Source organism: Thunnus albacares, chromosome 9, assembly GCF_914725855.1.
Source record: "Thunnus albacares chromosome 9, fThuAlb1.1, whole genome shotgun sequence".
In the NCBI taxonomy this organism is placed as follows: Eukaryota; Metazoa; Chordata; class Actinopteri; order Scombriformes; family Scombridae; genus Thunnus; species Thunnus albacares.
Window position 1 is genome coordinate 33,895,255 of NC_058114.1, and position 27,200 is coordinate 33,922,454.

The following is a 27,200-nucleotide window of genomic DNA, read 5'->3' on the forward strand; positions in this document are numbered from 1 at the left end:
AAGATCTTCAAAATGAGGTCAGAGTATTTGTAACTTTATTATCGACATGCAAAAAATACATATATAATGTTTCACATGGAGTACCGGTCAAAAGTTTGGACACACCTTTGCATTCACTTGAAGCAATCTTATTCACTGATCATTCAGTGACTGACCTACGTTTCTAAAACAACTCTTAACCCCCTCACACAAGTTTATTCTAGTTTCAGTAATCAGTTTGCATCACAACAGTTTTAAACCACCTTTTTGGATTATGTTCGTCTTCGCTCTGCAGGGGTGGAAGATTAAGGCCATATTCAGACCAAATCAGGTGGTGTGGCGAAAAATGGGGGTGAATGGGGGTAGTGCAGTTCGGCTGTTTGGCCGCTGTGGCGCCGTACTGGACTGTGGCCGGAAAGTTGAGCCAGAGTCAACTTTTGGAGAAACGCAACCCGACGTCACTGTGGCTGAAGGCTGCGGTTGGCCAATCACAGCCAGAGATCAGACTGATCAGAGCTGTAAACTCTGCCATGAGGGAGTACAAAGACGTTAATAGGACGAGGGGAGAACATTTCTTTTCGCTTGATAACGTTAAAAGTAAAGTTAGACTTTGCTGTTGGCTTCCTGACTCATTTTTAAAAAGACGAGAGAAAAAAGAGAGAGAGAGAGAGCAGCTGTGGTCGAGCAAGTTAGAGAGTGAATGAAGAGAGGGTGCGCTGTTAGCGAGAAAGCCGGTTGAATCTGATCAATAAAACGTTATTTTCTGATTGTGTCACAGCAGTTACATTCTAGAGCACAAATAAACACACCCACAACCCCACACACCTCTGCTTCATTTGGTCTGAACATGGCCTAGGTGCTAAATCATGCCTGCCACTGAAATGTAAAACAGAACCGCTAAGGAATTCAAGGTATCACCAATATCATTAAGTTTCACTATGTACTGGCAGCTGCTCTAAATAAGGGCTATCATTCACTTTTCCTGCAATTGTGCTTGATTACCAGGTGTCAGTAAGAATCCATCAGCCATAGTTTAGCCCATACATAAAACAGATAAAAGTGCAAGCGCAAAGCAAAAGAAAGAAGTTTATATATAAATAAGTAACAAATAAAAGACATAAGCTCACATAAGGGAGATAGAATGCCAGTAAAAGAGAAAACCTTAATATAAAACAGATAAAAGTGCAAAATATATGAAAGTTCATATAGAAATACTAAACATCAAATACAAGCAAATTAAAAATTAAATTAAATAAAACACCATGCACCAAAAAATAATAATATAAAGAGGAAATATAAATTTGATACAATCATGAAAAAAGAAAACATTGTTAAGTGTAGGTCATCTTGTAAAAGTCAGTTTTGAGGAGGCACTTCAAAGCTGCAGTGGAGTCTGCCGATCTCACACTGAGGGGGAGGCTATTCCAACACTGAAGGGCTGTAACCAAAAATACCCATCACCCTGGGTTTTCAGCCTGGTCAGTGGAACAGCTAAAAGTTTTTGATCAGCAGATCTTAGAGGCATGGCTGGGCTGTAAGGGGTTAAATGTATTCTGAAAATAATAAACAAGTGCAGTGATGCTAAAATTGGAGTGATATGACAGGACCTTCTAGATTTAGTTAATAATTTGGCTGCTGAGGTCTGGATAAATCGCAATTGTGAGACTGAGTGGGAGTTTAAACAGGTAAAAAGAAATTTACAGTAGTATAGGCATGATGTTATAAAAGTATGTATAACTTTTTCTGTGACATTAAAATTAAGCATGTGTCTAATCTTGGAAATGTTTCTTAATTAATAAAAACATACTTGGATTATATTCCTGATATCTTGCTCAAAGGATAAGTGGCTATCACGCTACCCCAAGGTTCTTTGCCACAGACTCAACATTGGTATTACTAAATTGTAGGAAGTTAGCTGCCATCCAGTCCTTGACATTGGTTAAACAGGAATGCAGTATGGTTAGATTGTTCAGTTCATGTGGTTTAAATGAGAGGTATAACTGTGTATCATCAGCATAACAGTGAAAACGGATGTTTGCCAAATGATATGTCAAAGGGGTAACATGTACAGTGAGAATAATATTGTTCCCACAATAGATTGTTGGGGCAGTCAGGTGATGCTAGCCGTTGATGATTTGAAATCATGGATAGAGACAAAAAATGATTTTCCAGGTAAGAGGAGAGCCACTTCAGTGCAGCTCCAGTGAATCCTGCCCATTTCCTCAGTCTCTCAATAAGAATTTTGTGCTCTGTGGTGTCAAAGGCTGCACTTAGGTCCAGCACTAGGACAGAGCAGTGTCCAGGGTCTGCAGACGTTAATAAGTCATTTGTCAAATGAAGGAGAGTTGTTTCAGTACTGTATAGCTTTTGAAAACCTCTCTAGACTTTTCAGAGATGTTATTGTTCCTTAGTACCTAAGTTGTGTCAAGACACCTTTGTGTCATATGTGTGAGAAGGTCCTGTAGTGATATGGGAATAAAACAATTCAATAATTCCAGGTAAGGGCTGGTGACATCCACATATGTCATAGGAGGAGTCATATATGCTCTAATGTTATTAATCTTATTAATAAAGAAAGTAAGGAACTTTTCACACTCTGCTGAAGATGAGGCGGTTGCGGTTGTCTGTGGGTGATTTAGGTTATTGATGTTACTGAATAAAGTGAGAGGATTATGGTGATTAGCAGAGATTAATTGTGAAAAGTATTGGCTTTGTAGACATATATCTCTTCTGATTTATTATTGTCAATATTTTGTTAACTGTTGTGGCTTGGTAGGCAGTTATCACCTTTGTTGTTTGGGAAATGCACCAGCGATTAAGACATGTCTAATATGATGTAATGTAAGAAAAAGAGTGAGAGTACAGTCAGATCAAACACAGGGAGCTGCCTGGTGCCATCCACACCTCCCACCAGAATGAATTCACTCCATCCTCTTGTCAATCCTAATTCAGTTTACTGCTTCCTTTCATGGTTGTTTCATTTGAGTTTAACAAGGGAAGTAGATCAGTGCATGAGCTGCGTCTGCGCTGGACTTTGATGATGATTGTCTGTACTTAGCCTTTAGTTTAAATGAATATGGGACGGATCTCAGGTGACACAGATTCAGCCAGAGACACTTGCGTTAAGGAATTGACCATTTGACATGAGAGGCTCTATTGTTTGAGAGAGCTCTCATAGAACCCAAGGGTCTGCTGGGAAGACTAATCCCCCTTAATAAAGAATCAACAATATCAGAATTGTAGCACACAAGCAGGAGGTTGTGGTGGTCGAGGGAGCTAAAGCAACAAATCCTGTTGACACAAACATATCAGCAATAGTAGAACTGTCCAACACCAAGCAGAGAGAAGTGTCAGGTTAAGAAAGCCCACTCCGTGCACTTGTACAAGTTATTCAAAATTCAATATATGGGTTACTCCTAGACCTATGGTGTGGAACTTCTACATATAAATGAGCACTTGTTACATTCAAGCCCTTGCCAAATGAGTTCACACAATGCTGATTAAGCCTATCACTACATCTCTCCGTATTTCACAGTATACAGAGTTTTTAATTCTCATGTCGGGGGTGACATTCCTGCACTGGCCGTTTGGCTGTTAATCATGCAGCTCTTCTAGACTTTCCAATTGTTATCAGACCAAATGGATCAAATCCTGATCATGAGAGTTGTCTGACGCTCAAAATAATTTATTCACTGTTTTACAGCCACAACAGTAGGTTATGTGGTGTACTGGCCATCGGGCATACTGGGATAAATCCCCGTGGGCCTGTGGACCATAAAAAAATATTCTTTGGGCCAGCAGATCGTCAAAACATATCTGTTTTTACCAGCCCTCTCTGTGTGCCTGTTACTCAGGATGTGCATGTGCATGCCTGTGTCAGGCCATCACAGCCAAGCACCCCCTTTACTCTCACTGCCAGAAGGGGGAGACAAAATTCCTGCACTCAAGCTTTAATCTCAAGTCTGCTGCTTAGCAGTCAGTCTCTTTCTGTTGTGTATTGCCCTCTGCAGAAAAATGTTCCAGCAAAGTAAATGTTCCAGTTCTTCAATATGATGAACCATAGAGGATATTGAGTAAAGAGGTCTGAAACAGAAGCATTCTGTTCTGTTTCCTTTTTCTGTAGGCCAAATCTCAAGTCTTTGTAGTTTGGTTGATAAACTGAGTTGCTCTTTTTTACAAATGTCTTTGTTTGAGCTGTCAAGACACTGGAAAAAAAGGTTGCAGATGTGGTCTGTGTGTGATTGAAGCTTCTCCAATGAGTATAGTGACAATTTTCTCTGTATGTCAGTGTCACCTTGAACATTGATGGGTGCCAGGTAAGGCTGACTCTAAGATGATATAAAGTGGAGATAGGAAGCAGGTGGTGGAGAAAGATGTCTCAAACACTCTCACACACAGGCACACATACTTGGACAGAATAAGGAACAGCAGAGCCTCTCTAATGAAGCCATGACCCGCTGTACTCCCCTTGAATGTCACCGTAGGCCTTCAAAAGTAGGAAATTCAGTCCTCTCTAATCATAAAGTCTCTGGTATCCTCCTACATGCACCCTTCTTAGAATGAGGATGATCCAGTTTTATACATTTCTTCACACTAGAATAAGTTGTAGTAATCTTCCATCAAAAGGCTGCTAACTGAAAATAAATACCCTTAAACTACTATTTTATCAATCAATCAATCAATCGATCGATTAATCAGTCTTTATTTGTATAGCACTTTTCATACAATAGCCCCCCCCCCACCCCACCTCCAGTCCCCATCGTCACACAAAGCGATAAATGACTTTGTAATTAATAAAGCACTCAAAAAACAGGAACTGAGGAAACACTATCATAAATCTCATCAATTTGCAATGAGGAAACACCAGAGGCAGGATTAGAAATAGATAAAAACTCAATATAGCAAAATAAGGTAATAACAGAAAAGTGAGGTATGAAAAAAATTTAAATAACAGAAAATAAAATACAAAATAATAATAAAATAATAATTTATTTGAATCTAAGATATTGAATCAGGGTTTATCAATTAAACCAATATGATTGTCAGGTTTACAGCTCAGTCAGTACCGTATGGTAGGAATGGAAAGTGTTGGGTTATGCTAGAAAAGAACTAGTTCATATGAGGTGAAGGCAGTGTTCATTGTGTTATGATTCAAAGAAGGGGTGACAATCTGTTAAATATGGATATTACAATGAACATTTTCACACAGTCTCTCACAGAAGGTATTCATGTTGTTTCACTTGTTAGTACACATCAAAAGTGATAGATGTAGTTGTGTAGAGAATGAAAGAAGAGAGTTGGAGAGAGATTTCTTCTTTCTCACTTTCTCACCTCCACACACCTAGGAGATCACTGCATATAGTTGATGTGAATATCAGATTGATACAGCCCCCCCCCCCACAGTCCCGAATTCCGATGTTGGAAAGGTGTCGGGGAGGGGGTTTCCGAAGCTGTTCGATAATCTGACAAGCACTTCTTATGAAGCATACTGTCAGCTTAAACTGTTGAATCTTTAATGCATTTACGTTTATGTGTGTCCATGGACCTTTTCCATTAGTGCAATAGTTAGTACACCCAAACACAGTATGCTGATGGAAGGTCGAGACTCTGAGTGGGGGAGCTGTCTTATCAGTCCTTTGGCTGGATAAAGTCCCCTGTTCCTGTGTTCAAACAAAGGAGAGAGAATGGTTAATAAAAGGGGTTAGGGTAGGAGGGACTTGCAAACTGAGACAAGAAGGGAGAGGAATGGATAAGGTGTGCCTAAATACTCTATTGTGCAGAAATGGGATGTGCACGTGTGGTCTTTGTTCCTGAACTTTGTTTATCAATCTATAAACTTCATTACATTGCAGAGGGGACCTATTATAGTTTATTTCAATTACAAATTAGACTGGGCTGATCCTTAAATAGGGAATTATATCTACATATCAAATCATGAGATTAGAAATACTTAATATTCACAAACATACTATTGAATCAATCAGCACATACAGTCATACTTTTCTGTCAAGACTCAGGAATAGATGAGAGTTGAGGGGAATTTCTGTCATCTGACAATCCCTATATACATCATCTGGTTTATGTGGTTATAATATACAGTATGTTTGTTGTTTCAATATAGATTCCGAAAATGTATAATATGTGGGACTATTTTCACAGGCTGGAGCTTTGATTAAAGGGTATACAGCTTTTAAGAGTTTATTATGTTCCACAGTAATACCACCTCATGGTCTGCCTGTTCCAAAGTGTCTTGTTCTGTCGTCTTCCTGGCAGCTCCTGGAGGCCGGTGCTGACAGAAGTCTGCAGAGAAAGAAGAGACAGAGCCAGGACTTCCTGCAGCCCTATATTGCTGCCAAGCTGGACGCTCTGCCTGATGTCTTCACTCTTGGTGACGAGAAGAAATACAATGGCTACTACAACAAACCCCTCCCAGGGCAGCAGCAGTACCGCTGCTTTGTCCTGGCTGACCTGACGGACCACGAGTCTGTGAGTGCCATTTACTTGTTTACTGACCTCTTTGTATTTAGAAGGGTATGATGTGCAGCACCTTCAATACATTTTAAAGCTTCAGTAGTCTGGCAGCATGGCCCTGCTCCATGTGGTTTTGGGGTTTTGGGATGATACCATCATTGCGAGATATATATTTATATATATGTAAAGGCTTCACTAGGCAAGATGTCTGTTTAGAAAAAATGATATGAAACTTAATCACCAAGAGTGTGCTGAGTGCAAAAGACTAATTATGTATTGGCATGGACAGTACCTATTGTCATCTTGAATATTAGCTAGCAAACAAGAACAAAAATGGTGCATATATTTATACAAAACAATCAATTTGGGGTATTGTACCTCATAATAGATTGCACTTATGTTTTTTTTCTACTTGCTATTTGTTTGCCTTTTATTGAGCTGTAACTGATCTCTCTTGCCTATACATCTTCAGGGACAGGGACGGTCAACTTTAGGCTATACTTTTTTTCACTCCCTTTGATTTATCTATCTTTATAATTTAATTATTTTCATGTTCCTATGATCTTTTATATTTATCTACTGAGATGTTTTGTACTCATTTGTACTCTTTCACTGCTCAGGTGAACCAGTTTTATGGTTTTAAGCAGGCGCAGACAGTTTGGTCTGTTTGTTTGCAGTGAAGTCCAGTTTTATTTCTAGCACAGCACAGTGTCAGTCAAGTCTACAGTTACAGATAGCAGCCAAGTACAGACAGAAGGCAGGCAGATGCCTACCAAAAAATTTGATCTTAAGTGACAGAATATTCAAGACAATCCTGCTCCTACTAGCTCTGAATGAAGCTCTTTTGCTAGCTATGGAGTTTTTAGGGGGAACATTATCAAAGCTGGGTGTCGGGGTTCCTCCTCTGGCTGCTGGCTGCTAACAGCACTGTAGGAGTGAGCAGCACCATCACATGTGGTCACTTCAGCTGTTGTACAGGTAACTCTCTCACCCTCTCTGCCTCTGCTCCATCATTTTCACTAGTTATGCTGCCAGCTACCAAGACAAACTGAATGACAATTTAATGTTACTTCACCTCATGTGACAGTTGATTCCAGTGCAGAGAAGGTAACGGGAGGTGCCAAATACAGCAAACAAACAATAGTATTTATGCCAAACACCTGGTAATTTCTAGGTAGGGCTATTGTAATTCTAGCGCGGCATGGACACAGTAACCATGAATTGGCCTTAACAGTACCACAGTTTGTATTGTTGTTGTTTTTGTACTGGACTGCATTATATATGTACATGTGTTCTTGTTATTTCTCCAATCTATAATGTTTTGGTGCCCTTGATCAATAGTGCCTTGGCAGAACCAAGCTCTGGTAATAATACAAATGGATTTCCAGAAGGGATCTGACCATCCTGCCAACCTAGCATAGATTTTTTAAGTCATGCAATCCTTCTGCACTCCTATAAATATACAGGCCCCAGCTAGCTGTTATAGTGAGATGATGGCAAAGTTGAGCAGACTGGATTAAGCTGTAAGTTACAATCTGACTTGTATGCAGCAGTGCAGTGTCAGGAAAAGTTCACCGACACCAAGGCTGCACTTGACACATCTTGCCCTTTAATAAATCATAAAACTATACCAGAGGATGAGGAAATGGCTGAGGCAACGTGGATGGGTTTTTAATATGCGGATCTATTGCTGTTTTTTCCGCATTCATGGCCTTTTAAAATCATCAGATGAATAGATCTCATAAAACTATGTTAAAACTTCATGTCTACCCTGTGGGTCACATTCTGATACTTACGACTGCAGTGTGCATCCCATACATTCTACACAGGCTTTGTAATTCTGAGTAAACAGAGCAGTTTGTTGTGAATGGCATTGTTTTCCATCCCCAGTGTTTTCAATCTGCGGAACAAATGAGCAGCCCCCAGGCAGCCGTGCATACATGCCAAGCACGTTGCAGTGATGCGAATCATGTCCTTGAGTCATGTATGCATCTGCAGGTATATCTCTCAGGCGCTGAGGCCCTTATCCATGCTGTCACTCACAGGCATCTTGCTTCCAGAATATAGCATCTTCAGACTGCCTCTCTAATTTCATCTGCTTTTGCTCCTGAGATCAGTCATTTGCCCTCATGGCAGTGTCATTTAAATGTGTTCAGATTTGAGGGAATAGCAGATATGACTTCTGGCAGATATGACTTTTAGCTTTAAACAGGCATAGTGTTTACAGGACTCCAGCAGCTATAAATGCAACTTAAATTGTGCTGACAGACATTAAAATCTAATGCTAATGTACCATACCATATTCATATTTATAAAACATATTTTGCTGTTTGAAAGTGCATCGATAGTTATAATTGTTAATTTTCCATAACTTTATTAATTCATCATCAAGAGTGGAAAGTTTGGTCGTCCGTGCAAAGCAAAAAACATAAGAGACACAAGTCAGACAGGTCGCATATGAGGACATACTGTATGAAAGACGGAGAGGCTAAGACTACAATGCTCACACTATAACATACTCCGAGAGTAGTGGAATTTCAGAAATGAGACAATAAACACAATTGCTCAATCACTCCTAAGAACAAGACCATTAAAATAGGAAATAAATATGAAACTAAACCTTTAAAATGTTAGAAATGCATCCAAACCCACTGAAAACATGCAAATATCAAATGTCATTCAGAAGTTTTACAGCTGTAGGCATAACTTTCTAAATCAGTCTGCAGGGCATGTGGGCATCTTTAGCTGGCCACTCAACACACAGGAAGTGAATTTTGAGGGTGAGGGTTACTTTCCTCCAAGACCTTTTTTAATTAAACAAATGTCAAACCAATTATAGAACTTTTTTTAAAAAAAAAAAATAAGCATATCAATCTAATTCATATCATTGTCAGGGACAGCATTAGACGAGGCACTGGCTACCACAAAGACTGGGAGAAATGCAAAACTGCTAACCTGCATCAAAAGTGAAAAAAAGAATTGTCAATCCCAATGTCAAGACCACACTTAGCATTTGTTGCATTATTCAATAAATAGTTTTGAAATACAGGATAAAACAGATAAAGAAGTCACCTTTGGAGGTTATGTAAGGTTGTTTTTTTTACATTTAATGGAGCTAACCCTAACCCTAGCATTTTACCCTTCTTCCAGTTAGCTTAATTTAGCCCAAACTTAAAGTATAGAGATGAAATATTGGTCTGTGGCATCTAACTATAGCTAAGACAACAAATGAAAGTATTTCTATAAGGTGGGTCAGTTTGGGAGGTGTAGGACATGTTGAGATGTTGACACCAAATGCAAATTTGTATACATTTTTCACCAAATCACCCTTGCGTTGCACTGCACATCATAGATGAACTGTGCTGTATCTCATTCCTACTGCAGGAACTTTTCTAGGGGCCAAGGGACCATATGAGGAAAATTTAGTTCCTCAGCCATAGTTCCTGGTGCCAAAAGAATCCCTGCTCTGGGAGTCCTACTTCCTAATGGCCCTGGAACCATTGGGGTGAAGTTTGGTGTACTGAACGTTGCTGATTGGTCAAACACAAAATTTGTAGCTGCTTTAACTTAATTCACACATTTCTTGTAATGTTCGTTGACATTAAAGAGAATGTTATCAAGGCTGGATTACTGCCACAGGGCTCTAGTCACTATGGGCCCAAAGTCTACAGGTTCACCACGGGGTGTTTGTGGTAATTCAAATCTAGTTTTAAAGGGTGAGTGTGTAGTTCCTCTACACACTCAAGTTCTGCTTGCTCCCTCCCTCCCAGCATATTTGAAAAATGCAGCAGAGGACTGGAGGGCAATGACTGTAGGGGGCATGGCCTTGTGCTACATAGTGTGTGATGGGGGGGGATAAGGGGTCAGCAACTGACCACTACTCAATGTAGCATGAATAGATGTAGAGCTGGTTGTCAGAGCTAATAGCCATGAGCAGCTGCTGTCAGACTCTCCGTGCCCGCACTGGAAACACTGAGAGTCCGCTGGAGCTTTGACTGTCACTAGAAGAACATTCATGACCCTTTGTAAAAGTTTCAGTGTGGTACCTGTGTTGTAGCTGAGCTAGCAGCTCTACTAGGAGAGGCTCTACTACAAGAGGTGTGTGTCTGTGGGGGAGTGTCATTATGTAGCCGTAGCCCTGCTGTTTGTCGTGGTTAACATCACCATCATCAACCCTCAATATCATGTTAAGCTCTGAATATAGCATGGTTAGTTATTGGGTGGGTGCATGTGTTGTGTTTACTGCCACAAAAAATAACCATGGTTCCCTGAGTAGTACAGCGTCTCCTCTCTGCCGTCTCTTATCAGAGTTGCTAACGCTACCAGCAGCTCTGTGTGAGAGGCACAAACTGAGGATACAGTTAGCCTTGAACTAGACCTCAGAGTCTTGTCTATTACATCACGGTTAGCGAGGGTCAGAGAATTCTGTTGAACTGAATTTTCAAATCAAAGCTGACAGAAATAAGAAATAAGATTGATTTTACACTCAATATGTGTATTATTGGAAAAATCACCTGCATTAACTTATACCAACACAGACCTATGTGATTATATGTACAGGTTTAAAAAAACGATTTAGTGTGTAATTACCCTTTAAAGCCATTATTATTTTATTATATTTTGTGTTCATGGTGAATGGTGCATATTCGTTTTAACATGTTTAGACAGTTTAGTGTGGATCCGTCCAGGAAAATTCACTTAAACTAACATTCAGAGGTCATTCAAGCACAAGATGTTATACTTACATGCAGCGTTCCTGCTCTTCACCTCAGTTTGCTCTGCTCTGCCCTCATTACAGCTTTTGTTATCAGTGTGTAGCCTTGGACAATACTTGTTTCATTGTGTTAGGAACAGAGCAGCAGTGCCCAGATTCAGTAAATGACATGAATGTGATTCAAGCCCATATAAAAATAGAAACCTAATCATATTCATTGAAAACAGGGGAAGTAAGCTTAGCTTTTATTGCTACTGCAAAGCTGCTGGCAGCATAAAGGCAAGAGGAGAAGGGTAGAGGGAAGGAAAAGAAAGAAAGAAAGAAGGAAAGAAAGAAAGAGGGGACTGGAGACTAAAGCAAAAGGGCAATGCGGCTTTCTGTGGCCCCCACTGCTGGTAAACAAGCTGGGACGTGTGAAATTGGATAATAGAAAAATGCCATATAAACAGTGTGATCACTTACAGCTGAGGAAAGGGGGGGTACCAGAGTGAACGGCAGCTTCCTCTGAATGCAGAGCCCTGTGGGAGTGACAGAGAGGTGAGCAGAAGAGTGAGAGGTGGAGAGAGAAAAGAGAGTGAGCTTAATGTGGGGATAAGATTGGTAGGAGGGTGGGTTGGGGGGCACCTGAGGGAAATGCACAAACGTACTTGAGAAGGCGAGAAATGCTACAATGATTGGACAGAGGATGGCTCAGATACTGGAATGGGTTTCTGATGTAGGAGGAAGAGGGATGCTGAACTTTGAGGAGAAGAGACAGAAAGGAAAAGAGAAGGATGGCGGTACAGAAAGGACTGGGGATTGTGTGAAACACACTGAGCCCACTGGATGGCTTCCAGTTTGTTACAGATAGATGAGCTGTGAGCGGAAAGCCCAGGCTGAGGTGGAAATCTTCAGAGTTCAGGGAAATAACAGAGCTGTCAAAATACATTAGAATCACACATTGTTTCTGCTTATTTTATCAGTTGCTTCCTCTTTTTTAAAGGGAGATTATAGACAAGAAACGAAAGAAAAATATTCATCCTCCCACTGCTATTAAAACCAACTTTTCATCTTTGCCCAGCCCATGCCCTCTCCAGCTTGCAGATGTAGCAGCAGCACATTTTTCACCCCTGAAGGATTACTATCTATCGGGTAGTGCCGCTTAGATTGATCACCTCCAAACTTCCCCCCTGAGATTATCTAAATATCCTTTAGAATATGGTTCTGCTGTGTCTAAAAGCTGCAGAAACTGTCATTTAAAAAAAAAAAAAAAAGTTTTCTGAGCTGTAGGCAGCACTTTGCAAAAAGTGCCAAAAAGAACTAGAGAGAAAAGAAAGCTGAAAGAGCTGAGGAGACAGATGAGCTGAACATGTTATCAAGCTCCACACCTTTTAGCTGTTAAGGCTTCAAGATTTCTTCTATGGACTATTTGTAACCAAGTTGGAAAAGTTGGCTACGCTCATACTTCTTTAGGAAATGCAGCAGTTTGTCTCAGTTAATAGTTTGCTTGGCAGTGTGTGTGTGAGACCAGGGAGGGACTCACCCTAATGAAAGCTTCACAACAAACTTTATTTATCATGGTCATTCTAAGTAGATGCTTTTGTGTTTTACAGACTATACCAGGGTATACTTTGCTACATTCTGTTTCAGTTTCTCCAAAAGCATAATAACCCACTACATATAGCCTCAAAGGTTCTGATTTAAATCAAAATGTAAGTAGTATGTGTTGGAGCGTTTTTGTTCCAATTAGATGAAATACAATTTAGGTAAATTGAACATTTAAGTGTAGAGAAAGATTTTTGTTATGGTTAATGAAAAGCCGAACAGTAATCAAAGGTCTGTGATGTGCTTCCACTTCCATCCACTACCCTGACCTCCAACCCTTTATTTTTCCAACTGGCTACATAATCTTCTTTGGCTCTGAATGTTGGCACTGGACTTGGTGGTTTGAATGGAATCATCCAATAATTCTTAGGGAGACTGGGCTGCAAACCACTCAGTCAAGGTAGAGAGAGCAGAATATCAATAATATATCAGTATTCATTAAAGCTACAATCCATAACTTGAACGTTGACAAGCCAATATAAACATGAATACATTAATCAATGAGGTAAATCCACACATTATAGTGTTTCAACACACTCCACCATACACCTGTATATGGTGTTAAAGGTTTCTCAAAAAACGTGTGTGTCCTTGATGCATAACAGACATGTTATCAGCACCAAATGTCAATCATGAAATGAGTGAGGAATCAGAATCTCTATTGCATCACCTGCATGCTTGTGCACATTTTTATTGATTTATCTAAGGCTTGCGATACTGTCAACCATCAAATTCTTATGAAACACCTGGAATCTATTGGATTTGATGAAAAGTATTTTAATTGGTTTGCAAATGATCTCAGTGGTAGAACTCAGCTGTTGTGGCTGATGGCTATCTGTCAAGCTTTAGGAGTATTAACAATGGTGTGCCACAGGGTTCCATTTTAGGTATTATTTTCATAAATGAATTAGATGAAAAAGTGACAAACAGCACAATTCATCTGTACATAGATGATGCTATTATCTATACAATAGAACCCTCAGTCGCCTGGGTGGTTCAAAACTTGCATATTGATTTCTGTGCAGTACATTGAATGATCTTAAATTGCTCTTAAACTCAGATAAAACAAAATGTTTGCTGTTTTCTAAAAAACTGACTAACAGTACCATTGAAGTAAATATTACTACTTTGAATGGGACACCGATTGTATCGTCTTATAAATACCTTGGTTTGTGGATAGATGATAATCTGTATTTCAAAAAACATTGATGAAATGACTAAGTCTTTAAAAGCAAAACTGGCATTCATTTACAGAAATAAGGCATGTATTATCCAGAATTATAGAAAGTAAATTGTTCAGTCAACCTTTTTATCAGTTATGGACTATGATGATGTCATTTATATGCACTCTCTTGCTCCTACTCTTAAACCTTTCAGTGCAGTCTAACATTCTGCCCTAATAGCTGCCATAACTGACGATGGCTTTAGAACTCATCGTTGCATTCTATATCAGAAAGTTGGGTGGCAGTCGTTAGCTGTGAGAAGAGAACGACACTGCATTCTGTTTATATACAAAGCTCTCCGTGGCTAACATCCTGGCTGCCTTACATGTCTTATTAGCTATAGTTCAGTTTCACACTGCACTAGGTCCCAACACCATTTGGTCCTAGAAAATCAACGCACGCCTTAGCACTGAGATTGGGAAATTGGCTTTTAAATATTACGCTCCACACAAGTGGAACAACTTGCAGAGGACAGTAAATAGGACAAGCTAATTCCTTTTAATCATTTTAAATCTCTTTTAGCTAACATACAGGAGTGTGAATGTGTGTGTTTTAATTGAGCTTTAACTTTTATGTGCATAAATTGCCTTTTATTGCCTTAATATGTTTTCATATTATGTTTTTTATTGCTTTTATATATTGTTGTTGTATATTGTTTCTTATATTTTATATTCCTTATCTGTTCTTATTTGCTTTTTATATTGGCCGATTATGTTTATTGTTTCTTACATTTTATGTTTTGCATTGTAATCAGGGCATCCTTGTAAAAGAGAGCTCACTCTCAATGGCCTTCTCAACTCCACAAGACACTTCTAAAGTACTTAGTTACTGATAAACACCCTTCTCTTGTTAATCAAAAATCATTAAATCAGGTCAGATCCACAAAGTCTTTAAAATCAAAAGAATGTGCATCTTCTGGGGCACTACATAAACATTTGTCTTAACACATCATTTAGTCTCATATTTAGCATCAGGATTAATTTATGCTTACATCTGTGGGTTGAGATAAGTTATTTGTTGCCAGTGCTGTTTGCAGTGTGCCAGGAATTTTCTAAAAATGGATGTTGAATATGTTTAAACAGATTGCTGCACTGTTGGCACAATTGGAAATTGGTAAAATAATCTCAACTTTTCTCAACCAGAATGCCTTACCAGTTTTCCTAATTCCCAATCCCCCCCGACATAAGCATTGCAGTGTATGGTTGTACATCACATCATGGAGGAAAACTACAGAGCAGATTGATCACAAAAGGAGCCAAACCTGTCATTTGATTCCATAAACTTTATTAGCTTAAGCTTTCATAATGTGTCTAATGCTCAAAAGCACCAGAGAATATCAGATGCATTTATTGTTATGACTCAGGCACTTCTTAAATAATACTTTCCATCTGTGGAAGCACCACATTTAGATGATTAAAGTGATTATTACAGTCATTTTAAATACAGTTCCATAAAGCTTTGGCCTTGTTATTTGAATAAGCAAGTTGAGATGCCCCAAAGTGTTTGAAATGAGCCCTCATTAATAACCTAAACCAGTGATGATAAACAGCTGTATCATGTGTCATGGCCAGAGGAGAAAAGTGATGTCAACTTCATGAAGAATAACTTGGGAAAGATATAAGATATTGAAGATGGCAGGGTGATTGTGAGTGAGAGAGCACCTAGGGTGATGAACTGAATAATCTGTTATGATTTCTGGAGCAAAATATTGATTTTTCACAACAACACATTCTCACTGGATCATATTGTCTGCTCTGTGTAATCTACCCAGTCAGCTCTTATTTCTCATCCTAATAGTACTTCCTTTTTATTTTTTTCAATGTACTGTGAAAGATGCTGTACCTATGTACATACAGTACCAGTCAATAGTTTGGACACACTTTCTCATTCAAGTGAATGGGAAAGTGTGTCCAAACATTTGACTGGTACTGTATGTACATAGGTACAGCATCTTTCCAACATCTACAGTACCTTATCACAGATAAACCTATCTGTTGTGATATGTTAAATGAAACATATATACATTAGAGTTGTGTATTTATTTCAAATTATACAACACGTAGTTCTGACCAAGCAATCTGATTGATCAACTAGACATTTAGAACGTGCTCAAATCAGCATGACAGCACACCTAGCCGTGCTCAAATGAAAAAAGCCTCATCACTAAAAATATTACTCCGCCATTCATCAGAACTACAGACTGTGACGTTGCGCTAACAACAACAGTCATTTCTGGGTAGACGTCTGGTGGTTGATTTGAATTGCAGAGATATGTGGACCTGGCAAACTTGTTTTTTGCTGTTGTCATTTTCAGCCGTAACTGTTACATTTGAAGATATATAGTTAAACACGGTGGTCCGACCTATCTGATGTTTCTGCTGGCTTTATTTTATGTACTGTGTTGCTTTGCTAGTGTCTGCGGTGAAAACCCGGAACGGAGTTTTCAGTTGTCTTTCTTTTATATTTGTGAAACTGGATTGAACTGAACTGATTAGGGGTTATGGGGAAAACAAAACTGACCGCATCACTGTCGTGCCAACAATAAAGGCAAAGCACACCCTCTCATGTAATGTTGCTTAATTATGTTGCTGTTTTATAAGTATACTTCATCATATTTTAGTAAGAAGCCTCCCTGTTTTCTGGTTTGGTCCTGTATTATTTTGTTGTTAATGTAAACTTAACCTCCTCCATTTTTACCTTTACAGCACTAATTCCATCAGTACAACAACAGAGTCACCACTCTGCTGCTCTGAGTTTCAGAAATACTGTTTTCTGTTACTGTTGCTTTCACTTTGCCATTTTTAAAAGCATTCCAGCAGCTCATGTGGCATTTCCTGCTAGACTTTTAGTGTGAAATGTGTACAGGAAGTCTTGAGGTTCATTGTCGATAGCATAATAGTGATTGCAAAAAAGGAAAGGAGAAGTAATTAGAATAAATTATTCAATGAAAACAGTATTTCTAAACTCAGAGGTGTGACATGGCTGTGCTGTTGCGCTGATGGAATTGGTAGAAATGTACATTATGCTGAATACATCATGTTGAAATACAGATCTCATCTTGTCAGTCATAGGGTTGATGAATTAATTTAGAATGTGTGACACATAAACTGGTGTCAGTGTCAGGTATAACGTGATAAGGGTTCAGCACAAACAGACTTTGTCTTTAGTGTCTTATTGGGTTAAACATGATGAAGGTCTGTTGTATTTTCTGTTCAAGGTATGAATTGGCTCATCTTGCTCAGACATACAATTTACACTGTGTGCCATGTTTGTGTACTGCCATATGCACCAAAGCTACATGGCTTTGTTGTTTCCATGGTCTTCCCTCTTTTTTGCATCTAATAGAAAGTAATAGTTAATGAGAAAATTCATGTAGCTCTTATTTCATATTTTGTGTAGCTTCAAATAAATTGCACAGCACATCACATTTATTCCTATATGAAAGTACGTGATTCTAAATCAAGTTTCCTGTAGGATATTTAGGATGCATTAATTATGTAGTCTATATGGATTTTCAAGGCAAAGTATGGAAGATTCAATCAGATTAAAGTGCTTGGTGATTATGAATTCCATGTGGGAAGTAAACCTTTGCACCCATCCAAATGTGTAGATTTATGGTAAGTTTTTGTATAGTTTGATGTGTTTGGAAAGGTCTCAGACTATGAGATGTCAAAATGCATTTGTTTCATTCCAGCTTTCCACAACATGACAAATGTTCAACAAATCTCGTACAGCGACAAAATTCATGTATAATTCATTTAAAGCTGTCAGCCCTGATATCACAAGCACCAACAATGAATGTAAGAATGAAAAAGTGTGTAAAAAATGTATTTAAATTATAAATCAATAAGGAAGCAAAGTCAGTGGTGGGGTGACATTGTTTTAACAAGCAGCATACTTCAATGGTGTTTACAGCTTTCACCCAGAGGAGATGCAGCCAGAACTGGAGCTGCTTTAGCCTTGTTGAGCTGGAGCTCCATCAGGTTTACAGGAATATTTATAGTCTCATTCACTAACACAGTCCAACTTACTGCACTTGTCTCACAGAACATAAAGTGACAAGCAGCACAGTTACATGAATTGAATTACACTTTGCAAATTGATCCACCTAACTCCTATTAAATGTTTATTATGTTGCCAATATCCAACTGCTTACACTTCAGCACTGCTAGTAACCAATCAAGATGGAAAGATTTTTTAAGGAAAAGAACTAAAATTGTTTTCTTTGAAACTTAATTATGCAATGATACTTTCATATCTTCTAATGATGTGATGCTCCACACACTGCACCACAGGAGTTATCCAAGGACCCTCAGAGGGGTTCTAGACAAATGTAAAAGTTCTAATCTACTGGCTACAAACTGATACCAGGCAGTTTTACGATGTTAAAGGGGCACTCCACTGGTTTTACATGTCAAAGTTAATTTGCAAGTCATGGGGAGCACTACTCCTACAACTAGCCCGAGAAAACAGTTATATGTCTTCTGTGGCTCTAGAGGAGCTTTGTCAAGTCTGAGAAAATAACTCCTGACTTGGAAAAGTAAGTAAGTAAACCTTTATATGGCACCTTTTTGAAAGCAGGTTACAAAGTGCTTTACACTGACATTGTCACACAAAGAAAAGAGGACAAGAAAACCATAAAAGACATATTCAAGAACACATACAGACATCCCACACATACAAACACAGCAAGTATACAGTCATCAGTCAGAGCACACACTTGAATTTATTGAATGTTATGGGAAAGCCATTCTAAAAAATAGGTTTTCGAGTGTTTTTTTTAAACAGTCAACCGACTCAGCTGATCTGATGGAAGTGGGGAGATTGTTCCAAAGTCTGGGTGCCAGGGCAGCAAAAGCACAGTCACCTTTGGTTTTCAGTTTGGCACGTGGTATGGCCAACAGGTTTTGGCCTAAGTGACCGCTCAGTAGAATAAGGTTGTAGTCACTCAGAAATGTAGGCAGGAGCTAAACCGTGTAAGGCCTTATAAGTGATTAAAAGAATCTTGAAGTCAATCCTGAACTTCACTGGTAGCCAATGCAGTGAGGCTAAAACAGGAGTGAAGTGAGATTTACGGCCAGTCCTAGTTAATAGCCTAGCTGCTGCATTTTGTACAAGCTGAAGACGTGACAGGGCAGCTTGGCTAAAGCAAGTGAAAAGGGAATTGCAGTAATCGGGGGGGGGTGTGAAGGCATGAATGACATGTTCTAAGTCAGAGGCCGACAATAATGATCTGATTTTTGCAATGTTTCTGAGTTGAAAAAAGCAGGATTGAATCATTTTATTGACATGGTTTTCAAGTTTCAATTTAGGGTCAAATATAATGCCAAGATTCCTGGTGTTAGTTTTGACATAGGGGGCAAGTGGGCCAATATGCTGAATGATGCCTTTAGCAGCATTTTCAGGGCCAAAAATGAGAAGCTCAGTTTTAGCAGAATTTAGTTGAAGAAAGTTGACATACATCCAGTCCTTTATTGCAGCTAAACAGCTGTGGAGAGTGTTTAAGTTGCTAAAATTATCTGTTTTTACTGAAAAATATAGCTGAGTGTCGTCTGCATAGCAATGATAGGCTATACAACTAAAGCGACTGATTATCTGGCCCAGGGGAAGCATATACACAGAGAAAAGAATAGGACCAAGGATCTATACTTCCATTCTGACCATTTTTAAAAATCTATTTCACACGAGTCCCCCAACTTACTGTACACCTTTCATACAGCAGATGTGTGTATGACGTGGGTTTTGAATACATGTTCAACCTACATTGGATGCACTCATATGAGTCAGCAGTCACAGGTTAATCTCTGGTTGTCACTGTCAGCAGAGGAGGAGGGTTGTGATGGAGGGTCACAGCTGTAGATGCTGGTTTTACCTGCATCACTGTATCACTCTGACTGGGCTATTAGTCACTTGGAGCACTCTTTTATATATTTATTTTTGTTATTTTCAGATGCACCTTTCTTAGCTATTACAACATGACTCTTATTTTCATAGATTTGGCTACAATGTATGGCCATTTATAATCAGTTATGATAACATTGTACTAGTCAAGTTAATTGTTGATATCTGAGAAAATGACATGTTATATCAAAGTCGGACAGGGCAAGAAATACCAACAGTCATATGATCCAACACGTGCTCATAATTAAACGACCACATAGGTCATTTTTACCATGCACTCAAGAATGACCCATAGGAGCGTTTTCTAATATTCCACAATGCACTCCAGAACGAAGTCTGAAGTGCATTGGTTAGGGTTAGGGAAAGATGTGGCTGTGCTCCCAGATCTCAGCAATTAACATAATACAATATTACAAAATATCTAATAAACCAGAATTATCCTGTTGAGTTATAATTCAAACATAAACTGCAAACTCCAACACAATATAGGTCTGTATAGTATTGATAAAAATCAAACAAAGACAATAGACTTGAATCTCTTTAATCCTCTAAGCGAATGATTAATAATGATTAATTACAATTCAACTGGCTCAGCCCAACACTTTCTGGTGTATTCTGTGTCTCCTAGCAGCAGTGTGAGCTCGTTCTGTGTTTTTTTTTTTTTTAAAGAAGAGGCTGCCATGTTGTTTAATGATGGCAGGGAAACAGACGGGGCCAGCCTCAGGTATCCACTGCTGTGAGGTTGTCGGCATTATTGGATTTATCCTCAAAGGATGTTGCTGAGGCATATCCTCTGCTGTGCTTCTACCATCCTCCCTAGCCTCAGTGGAGACTCTTCACAATGAGCCGTACACTCCCACAGCAGCACAGCAACCTGCCTCTGTCTCACCTTTGATTCACTATCCTCCTCGGCTCCTCCTCTCCCTCTCCTGAGTGAAACTTTTTTGGAATTGTCAGTGGACAAAATGTGGTGACCAGTCAATGGAATCATACAGTGTGAGTGTAGAAGTCGTACATGCAGATAGGGTGACCTATGAGCTGAGGGCAAGATTTACTGCAAATTTTTACAGGTGCGGATGTGACACATTCTGCTCCAAACACATTCAGTGTTTTATCAAACAGATGCAGCAGCAGTCATAGTTTGCATGTCATTTGAGCGAGCTTTTACGAGATGAGCCTGTCTCCTAATTGCATATGTATTTAAGGGAGGATCACACAAATAATAGGAGGAGACATGTTAACAGAGGCTGATTATGTGTTCTGCTGGATTTACTAACATCACACAATTAGTGACTGTTAGTGCAAATGGGATTTACAAGATTGTGGTACTTAAATTTAGGCCTATATATAACTGAAAATTGATTATTACAAAAAATGAATCAATTAGGCTTTTATTCATGCACACTGTATCTGATTACTGTAATAGAAAGGAATAATAGACAACTTTTCTTTATTCTTGGGGTCTTTAAAGGATGGGTTCACAATTTTTCTGTCTCAAAACAATAGTCAGGCGCCCAAATGAACACTGACACCTGTTTTTCTTGCCATAATCATTCCTCCTGAGCATACTATCCTTTAAGTGTGTGCTTGGCTGCATTTACCTCAGTATTAACTTCCATATCAAGACCATCCTCACCTCCACCTGCTGCACTCTGAACTGCTGGACTTACTGCTCTACCTTTCTCTCTCTCTCTCTCGCTCTCTCTCTTTGGACGACACCTCAGCCATCTGTCAAGGACACAGTGAGAGATAACATCCATTAATTTTTAGTCACTGGGGGGTTGGGGTAAGATGGAGTAACAACAATGCAGGAGCACAGTGGTAGAGGGCCTTCAGCCATGTTAGAAACACAGGCGTTAACAGGCTACATCACTTATCATCCATCCAAAGGTTTTCAGGATCTCTGTTTTTTTTTATATATATATAAGTTAACAAAGGGCAAAGTTTGGAATGATCACATTTTATTGCCTCAGTCCTCAACCCCATGAAGTACAGCATAGTTCTATGAAGTGTAGTATTATGTACAACTCAGTGAGTGTGAACTGACTGTGGATCATCCTCTGGTGTTTTGCAGCAGAGGACGTTTGCAGCCAGCCCATTCTCTGAATCCATCATGGTGAAGCTCCACAGTGGGATGGCCCGGCACACTGAGGACCCAGAGATGCTGTGGGTGATGGGTCCAGTACTGGCTGTCATTCTCATCATCATCATCGTCATTGCTATTCTACTCTTCAAGAGGTGAGTCTGACAGACATATGAATCATACAACTGTATTTTAGCTTTGTTTCTCTCAAATGTTTGTGAAAAAAGTACCTATAGATCAACTGATATGGATTTGTAATGATAGATACTTGTTATTTTGGAAGTGATGGCCAATATTCTTTTGAAATAAAAGTGTTTTTCCATTTTAATTCCCCATAAAATTATACGTTTAACTAGTAGATACTAGTAATTAAAATGTAAAACAAGTACCTTTATGGAGCTTGAACAAAATATTGTGTAACCCCTGGTAACCACTGGATGCGGCTGCATCGCATACTGGGTCTGCAGCTCTCATGTCTCTGTCACTGTTCAAATGTCCACTGGAAGCATGTTACAAGTGACAAATCTCCAAATGTAATCAATCAATCAAATTTATTTGTCACATGTAATCATATAAGGTACAATCACAGTGAAATGTGGTGGTGTGGAGGATGTGCACTACAGTATAGTTACAGTTGAATACTTTTTTCTTCATTTTTTTGTGTTTGACATCATGTTGAGAACACATTTGCAGCTCATTTAGATGTGGTTACAGATGTTTTGCGGCTGTACTCACTTTAATTACTGTACTACCCCACGCAGTCTTGCACCTGTATTTTCTGAAAAGTGTATATTAGCAGCAGGAAATCTGTCTCCCTGTCTCCCTTTACTGTTCTGCCAAAAATAGACCTGGCTTTTAAAGATATCGAAGTGGAGAAAAGATCTCATACGCTCACACGTCCAGTGGACATCGGCACACTGGCTACAATGGCAGTGGATCATCTGTGGCTACCACAATGGTGTCAGAGCATGACACAGCTGCATTCAAAAGTCAATTCAGGTTGTAGATGTAGAACTGATAGATTAAGTTTATTGCTGTGAGTGCATGGTGAAAGTTGAAGGAGACTCAGGTGAGTTTATCCATTTTTTTTATCAACTCCTGTCTTCTCTCATCCAGATTTTGGAAACTGGACAGTCAGAAGTTTAAATCTGTTTAGAGATTTAAGTTGGAAAATTAACTATAAAAGTGAGGGGGACAAAAGAAGGATTTTGAAAAGTGAAGGGGACATGTCCATCCCATCCCCAGTAATAAATAAAAATATTTAATCTATACTTTGAGTTAAAGTCAATATTCCCCTAAAAATATGCTTGACTTGCAATCAATGAAATATGAGGCAGCAGAAGACAGTGCTGACAATGCAAAAACAACACTGTGGTGATTAAGCAGATAGATAGATAGATAGATAGATAGATAGATAGATAGATAGATAGATAGATAGATAGATAGATAGATAGATAGATAGATAGATAGATAGATAGATAGATAGACTTCAGTGTCCACCTTAGTGGAAATTTTTCTTTGGCTTCTCCCAAAGTACAGTAAAAGCACACACATTACACATAGCACAACAAAGCATTAAAAAACATGAAACATGTGCAAATCGGAGGAGCAGCAGATAGGTATACATAATACCAGAGAGCAAATCTTATATAATAACAAGTTATCCCTGATGCAGTCATTCTTTCTTCAATGCCCGTATGGCATAAAGAATAACCTCCTGTATATGTTGTGGCTGGCCCTTGGGGGCCATGAATGGATGTCCAGATGGGAGCAGTTTAAACCCTGAGTGTAATGAGTGAGAGGTATCTGTAGTTATATGTTTAGCCTTCCTGTGTATAGCACTGTCAAATATATTGCAGAGTTGTTTTTGTGACTTGCCAATCACCTTCACTGCAATGTTAACAATTTTGGAGAGCTTGTTTTTGCGCTTTACGCTCAAGTTTCCATACCAAGCTCTTATGTTAAATGATAAGATGCTTTAAACAAGGCTCCTATATGCCATTTCAAGTATGTGTTGGTTTTATTAACCAAACCTACACTCTTGGATAGAGGACTAATATTGACCCCATTCATCAGCTGTGAAAATGTTTGCACTCTTTATTCTAAACTTATTCTAAGAGAAATATAACAGTAGAATTAACAAAACAATGTTCCTAGTGTCATCTGTTATTTAAAAAAAAAAGACTGCAATAGTTTGTGTGTACCTTTAAGGCAGTGTATGTTCATTGTTTTCCTCCTCACATCATCTAGCTACACGATTATGTTAGCACAGCCCAGAGAAAGACCTGGAGCCTTTTCTTCAGCATAGCAGATGACAAGAACATTTTACAAGAGTCAGTATTTTCAAGAGTAAAGACAGACATTCATCTTGGCAGAGCCAGCTTGAAGGCAAAGGTCCTCCATGACATATGGGAGGAAGGCGATGTGAGTTGCCCTGCAGCCCTGCTCTTCCAGGCTAACAGTTGGCTCGTGCTTCCTCTGCGTGGGTCAAACATCTGGAGCTGCTGACTAGGCTGAGAGGGGCTTCCATATGGCTACTGCTCTGCTCCAGTGGCAATGCCTGTTTCTTTTTTTTTTTTCATTCCTCCTTTTTCTCTTGTTCTCTCTTGATCTGTTTGTTTTTTTAAGTAATATTTGTACTGGGGAGCCTATGAGGAAAGCATCTCCATTCATTTGCTTTTCTTAAAAGATCAAACTTTGTTTGGATCTTTTATCCCCATAAATCACATATCTGTTACAGTAATGCACACATTTCTAAAGATACTTTAGTGTAGTTTAATGTGTTTTTCCTACCTTCCAGCCAGTTTACATTATGAAAACAACTTGCATGGCTTGAAACTTGCTTGGGTTAGGTAATCTATCACAAGGAACATAAAGTATGTTGTTATATCGTTGTCAGAGTTAACTTATGGTTGCATGGTAATTTAAAACTCTGCTGCTGGCCTATGGTAAGAGTCTGAAGTATAAATAGGCTGCTGTACAGTGTTTCACTTACAAACTGTGTTGAGGCAAAATCAAACTAAGGAGATTGGTATTTGATATTTCAAGATAATCATAATCAATCATCAATTGGCATTGTTAACCCTTAGAGGATGGTCTGGATTTTTTCAAATCTATAGTTATATGTGTATTTTGAAAGAGTTATAGGTCTAAACCTGAATTTTAAAAAGTTCACCTGACTTCAACCCTTCATATGGGTTTATGGAAGCAGCATGAGTTTGGGACCGCTAACTTATTTTCCAACAAATACAGAAAATATTTTGGAAATGGAAACACAGAAGGACATTGAGAGCCATTATTCATTCTTTCTCATATATTATTTTTAATGCCAGGTTGGTGAACATTTTTTTTCAGAATATATATATATATATATATATATATATATATATATATATATATATTAGTGTCTATTACACACAATTTTAAAGGAATCAGGTCATGTTTGGTGGGAAACCCATTGGATTACTCCCTCTCTAGCTATGATAAATGGTGTTTATCATTTTCATATATTCAAATTCATACATTCCAATTTTCCAAGGAGAAGAAGCAGCAATAGGGTTTGTGAAAAATGTGGAATCTTAAAGGACAGTATGTTGGGTTATTGGTCTCTGTGATCTCCTCCCCATACTGGCTATAAAGTCATCCTTCCTAACATGACTTTACTGTCAGAGATGGGGGACGAAATCTACAGTCCTCGTTCTATTCAGTTGGGGATCTTTTACATTTATTGTCCTTTTTGTGGTGGAGGTAAGCTATACTTCCTGGTAGTCTCATATAGATTTGTTGTTGCAACTGGATTACACAAGGTACTACAGTCCATGTTTAATTGACACAAATGGCCAACACAGCTAACAGATTAGCTCTAGCTAGTACACAACACACTCCATTTCTGTTTTTCGGAGAAGTTCACAAAAAGATACACAGACAGATATACCCCAGTAGAGAAGTGTTCAAGGTTACATGTGTGGCTCAGTGAGGAGTTTTTATCACAGTCTGATAAAACACAAAGACTGAATAATAAAGAAAACAGAACAAAAAAGACAGCAAACATTGGAAGATACCCTCTTATCTAATGCAGACAGTTGAAGCCTCATATTAGCTTCAGATGAACTTTAGAATCTAGTTTTTCACCAAACTAGGACTGTGGATTTTGTCCCCCATCAATTAGAGTTGAGTCTTGGAAGGATCTCTTTATGGCCAATATGGATAGAAGGAATGATTGCATTGACCAATAACTCAACATACTGTACATGTGTAGAAGTGAGTATTGTATTAAGATAGACTTGAAAAATACAAACCTGTCCTCTAAGACCACATTTGCTTCTTTCTCCTCCTCTACCCTGGCAAATTGGACATTATGAAGAGTATAAACACCATTTATCATAGATAGAGAAGAAGCAATCCAATGGCTTTCCCACCAAATATGACCTGGTTGCATTAAAATAGTGTGTAAAGTGCAGTGCAGGAGATAAAAGACATATTTCCTGTAGTGTCGCAGCAAAATAAAAATGTGCTCACCAACCTGGCATTAACTCAGATTGTAGTTAAAATTATATTAACATACAAAATAAAATATAGGAAAGGAATAATACTGGCTGTCAATTTTTCCCTGTGTTTCCATTTATATTGTGTTAGATCTCTTCAATATTTGGTGGAAAAGAAGTTAGCAAGGCGTCCTGAGCTCACTCTGCTTCTATAAACACATTTGAAGGCAGGTGAACTTTTTTCAATTCAGGTTTAGACTCTTTTGGATTTTGGGGAGCATTCAGAGCTGCTCTGCTCTTTGGATAAAGTTGCCAATTTGTTGGCATGAGGAGAGGCAGAGACACAGAAATCAATAAAGTGATGCAATTTCACATACTTACTTATATCAATGAGTGCAGAGCTTATTTCTGAATGCTTAACATTTCTGTACACATTACACATAATCAAGTTAACACTAATAATGGTTACAGTGGATGAGACGATCTGTGATAAGGTGCAATACAGGGGGAGGAGGGTACTGTTCCTTCTACTCAAACACAGCATACATTTTCAGTTGCTGGCAGTTACTGGAACAAGTGAAAGGCCAACAGCTGAATAAGTCAACCTGTTTATTCACTGGCAGCACAAAATATTGAACAGTTCTCCACTGATTTTGGTATAGCACCAAATACAGCCCAGAAATCACAAAAGCTCCTCAAAGCTCATTGTTGACAAAACCTATGCAGTTACAACCTTGTCTCTTAAAAAATACTATATATAA

General features: G+C 38.8%; 1 protein-coding gene across 12 annotated transcripts in view; it reads left to right on the top strand.

Moving 5' to 3' along the window:
* ptprfa (protein tyrosine phosphatase receptor type Fa) overlaps window positions 1-27,200 on the top strand; it is a 378,163-nt gene that overhangs the window by 298,850 nt on the left and 52,113 nt on the right. For all 12 annotated transcript variants that reach the window (XM_044360537.1, XM_044360536.1, XM_044360540.1 and 9 more), the window contains 2 exons: window positions 6,253-6,465; window positions 21,947-22,110. In XM_044360537.1, coding sequence (XP_044216472.1) covers window positions 6,253-6,465; window positions 21,947-22,110 — 377 coding nt within the window. The remainder of the gene's footprint in view (window positions 1-6,252; window positions 6,466-21,946; window positions 22,111-27,200) is intronic.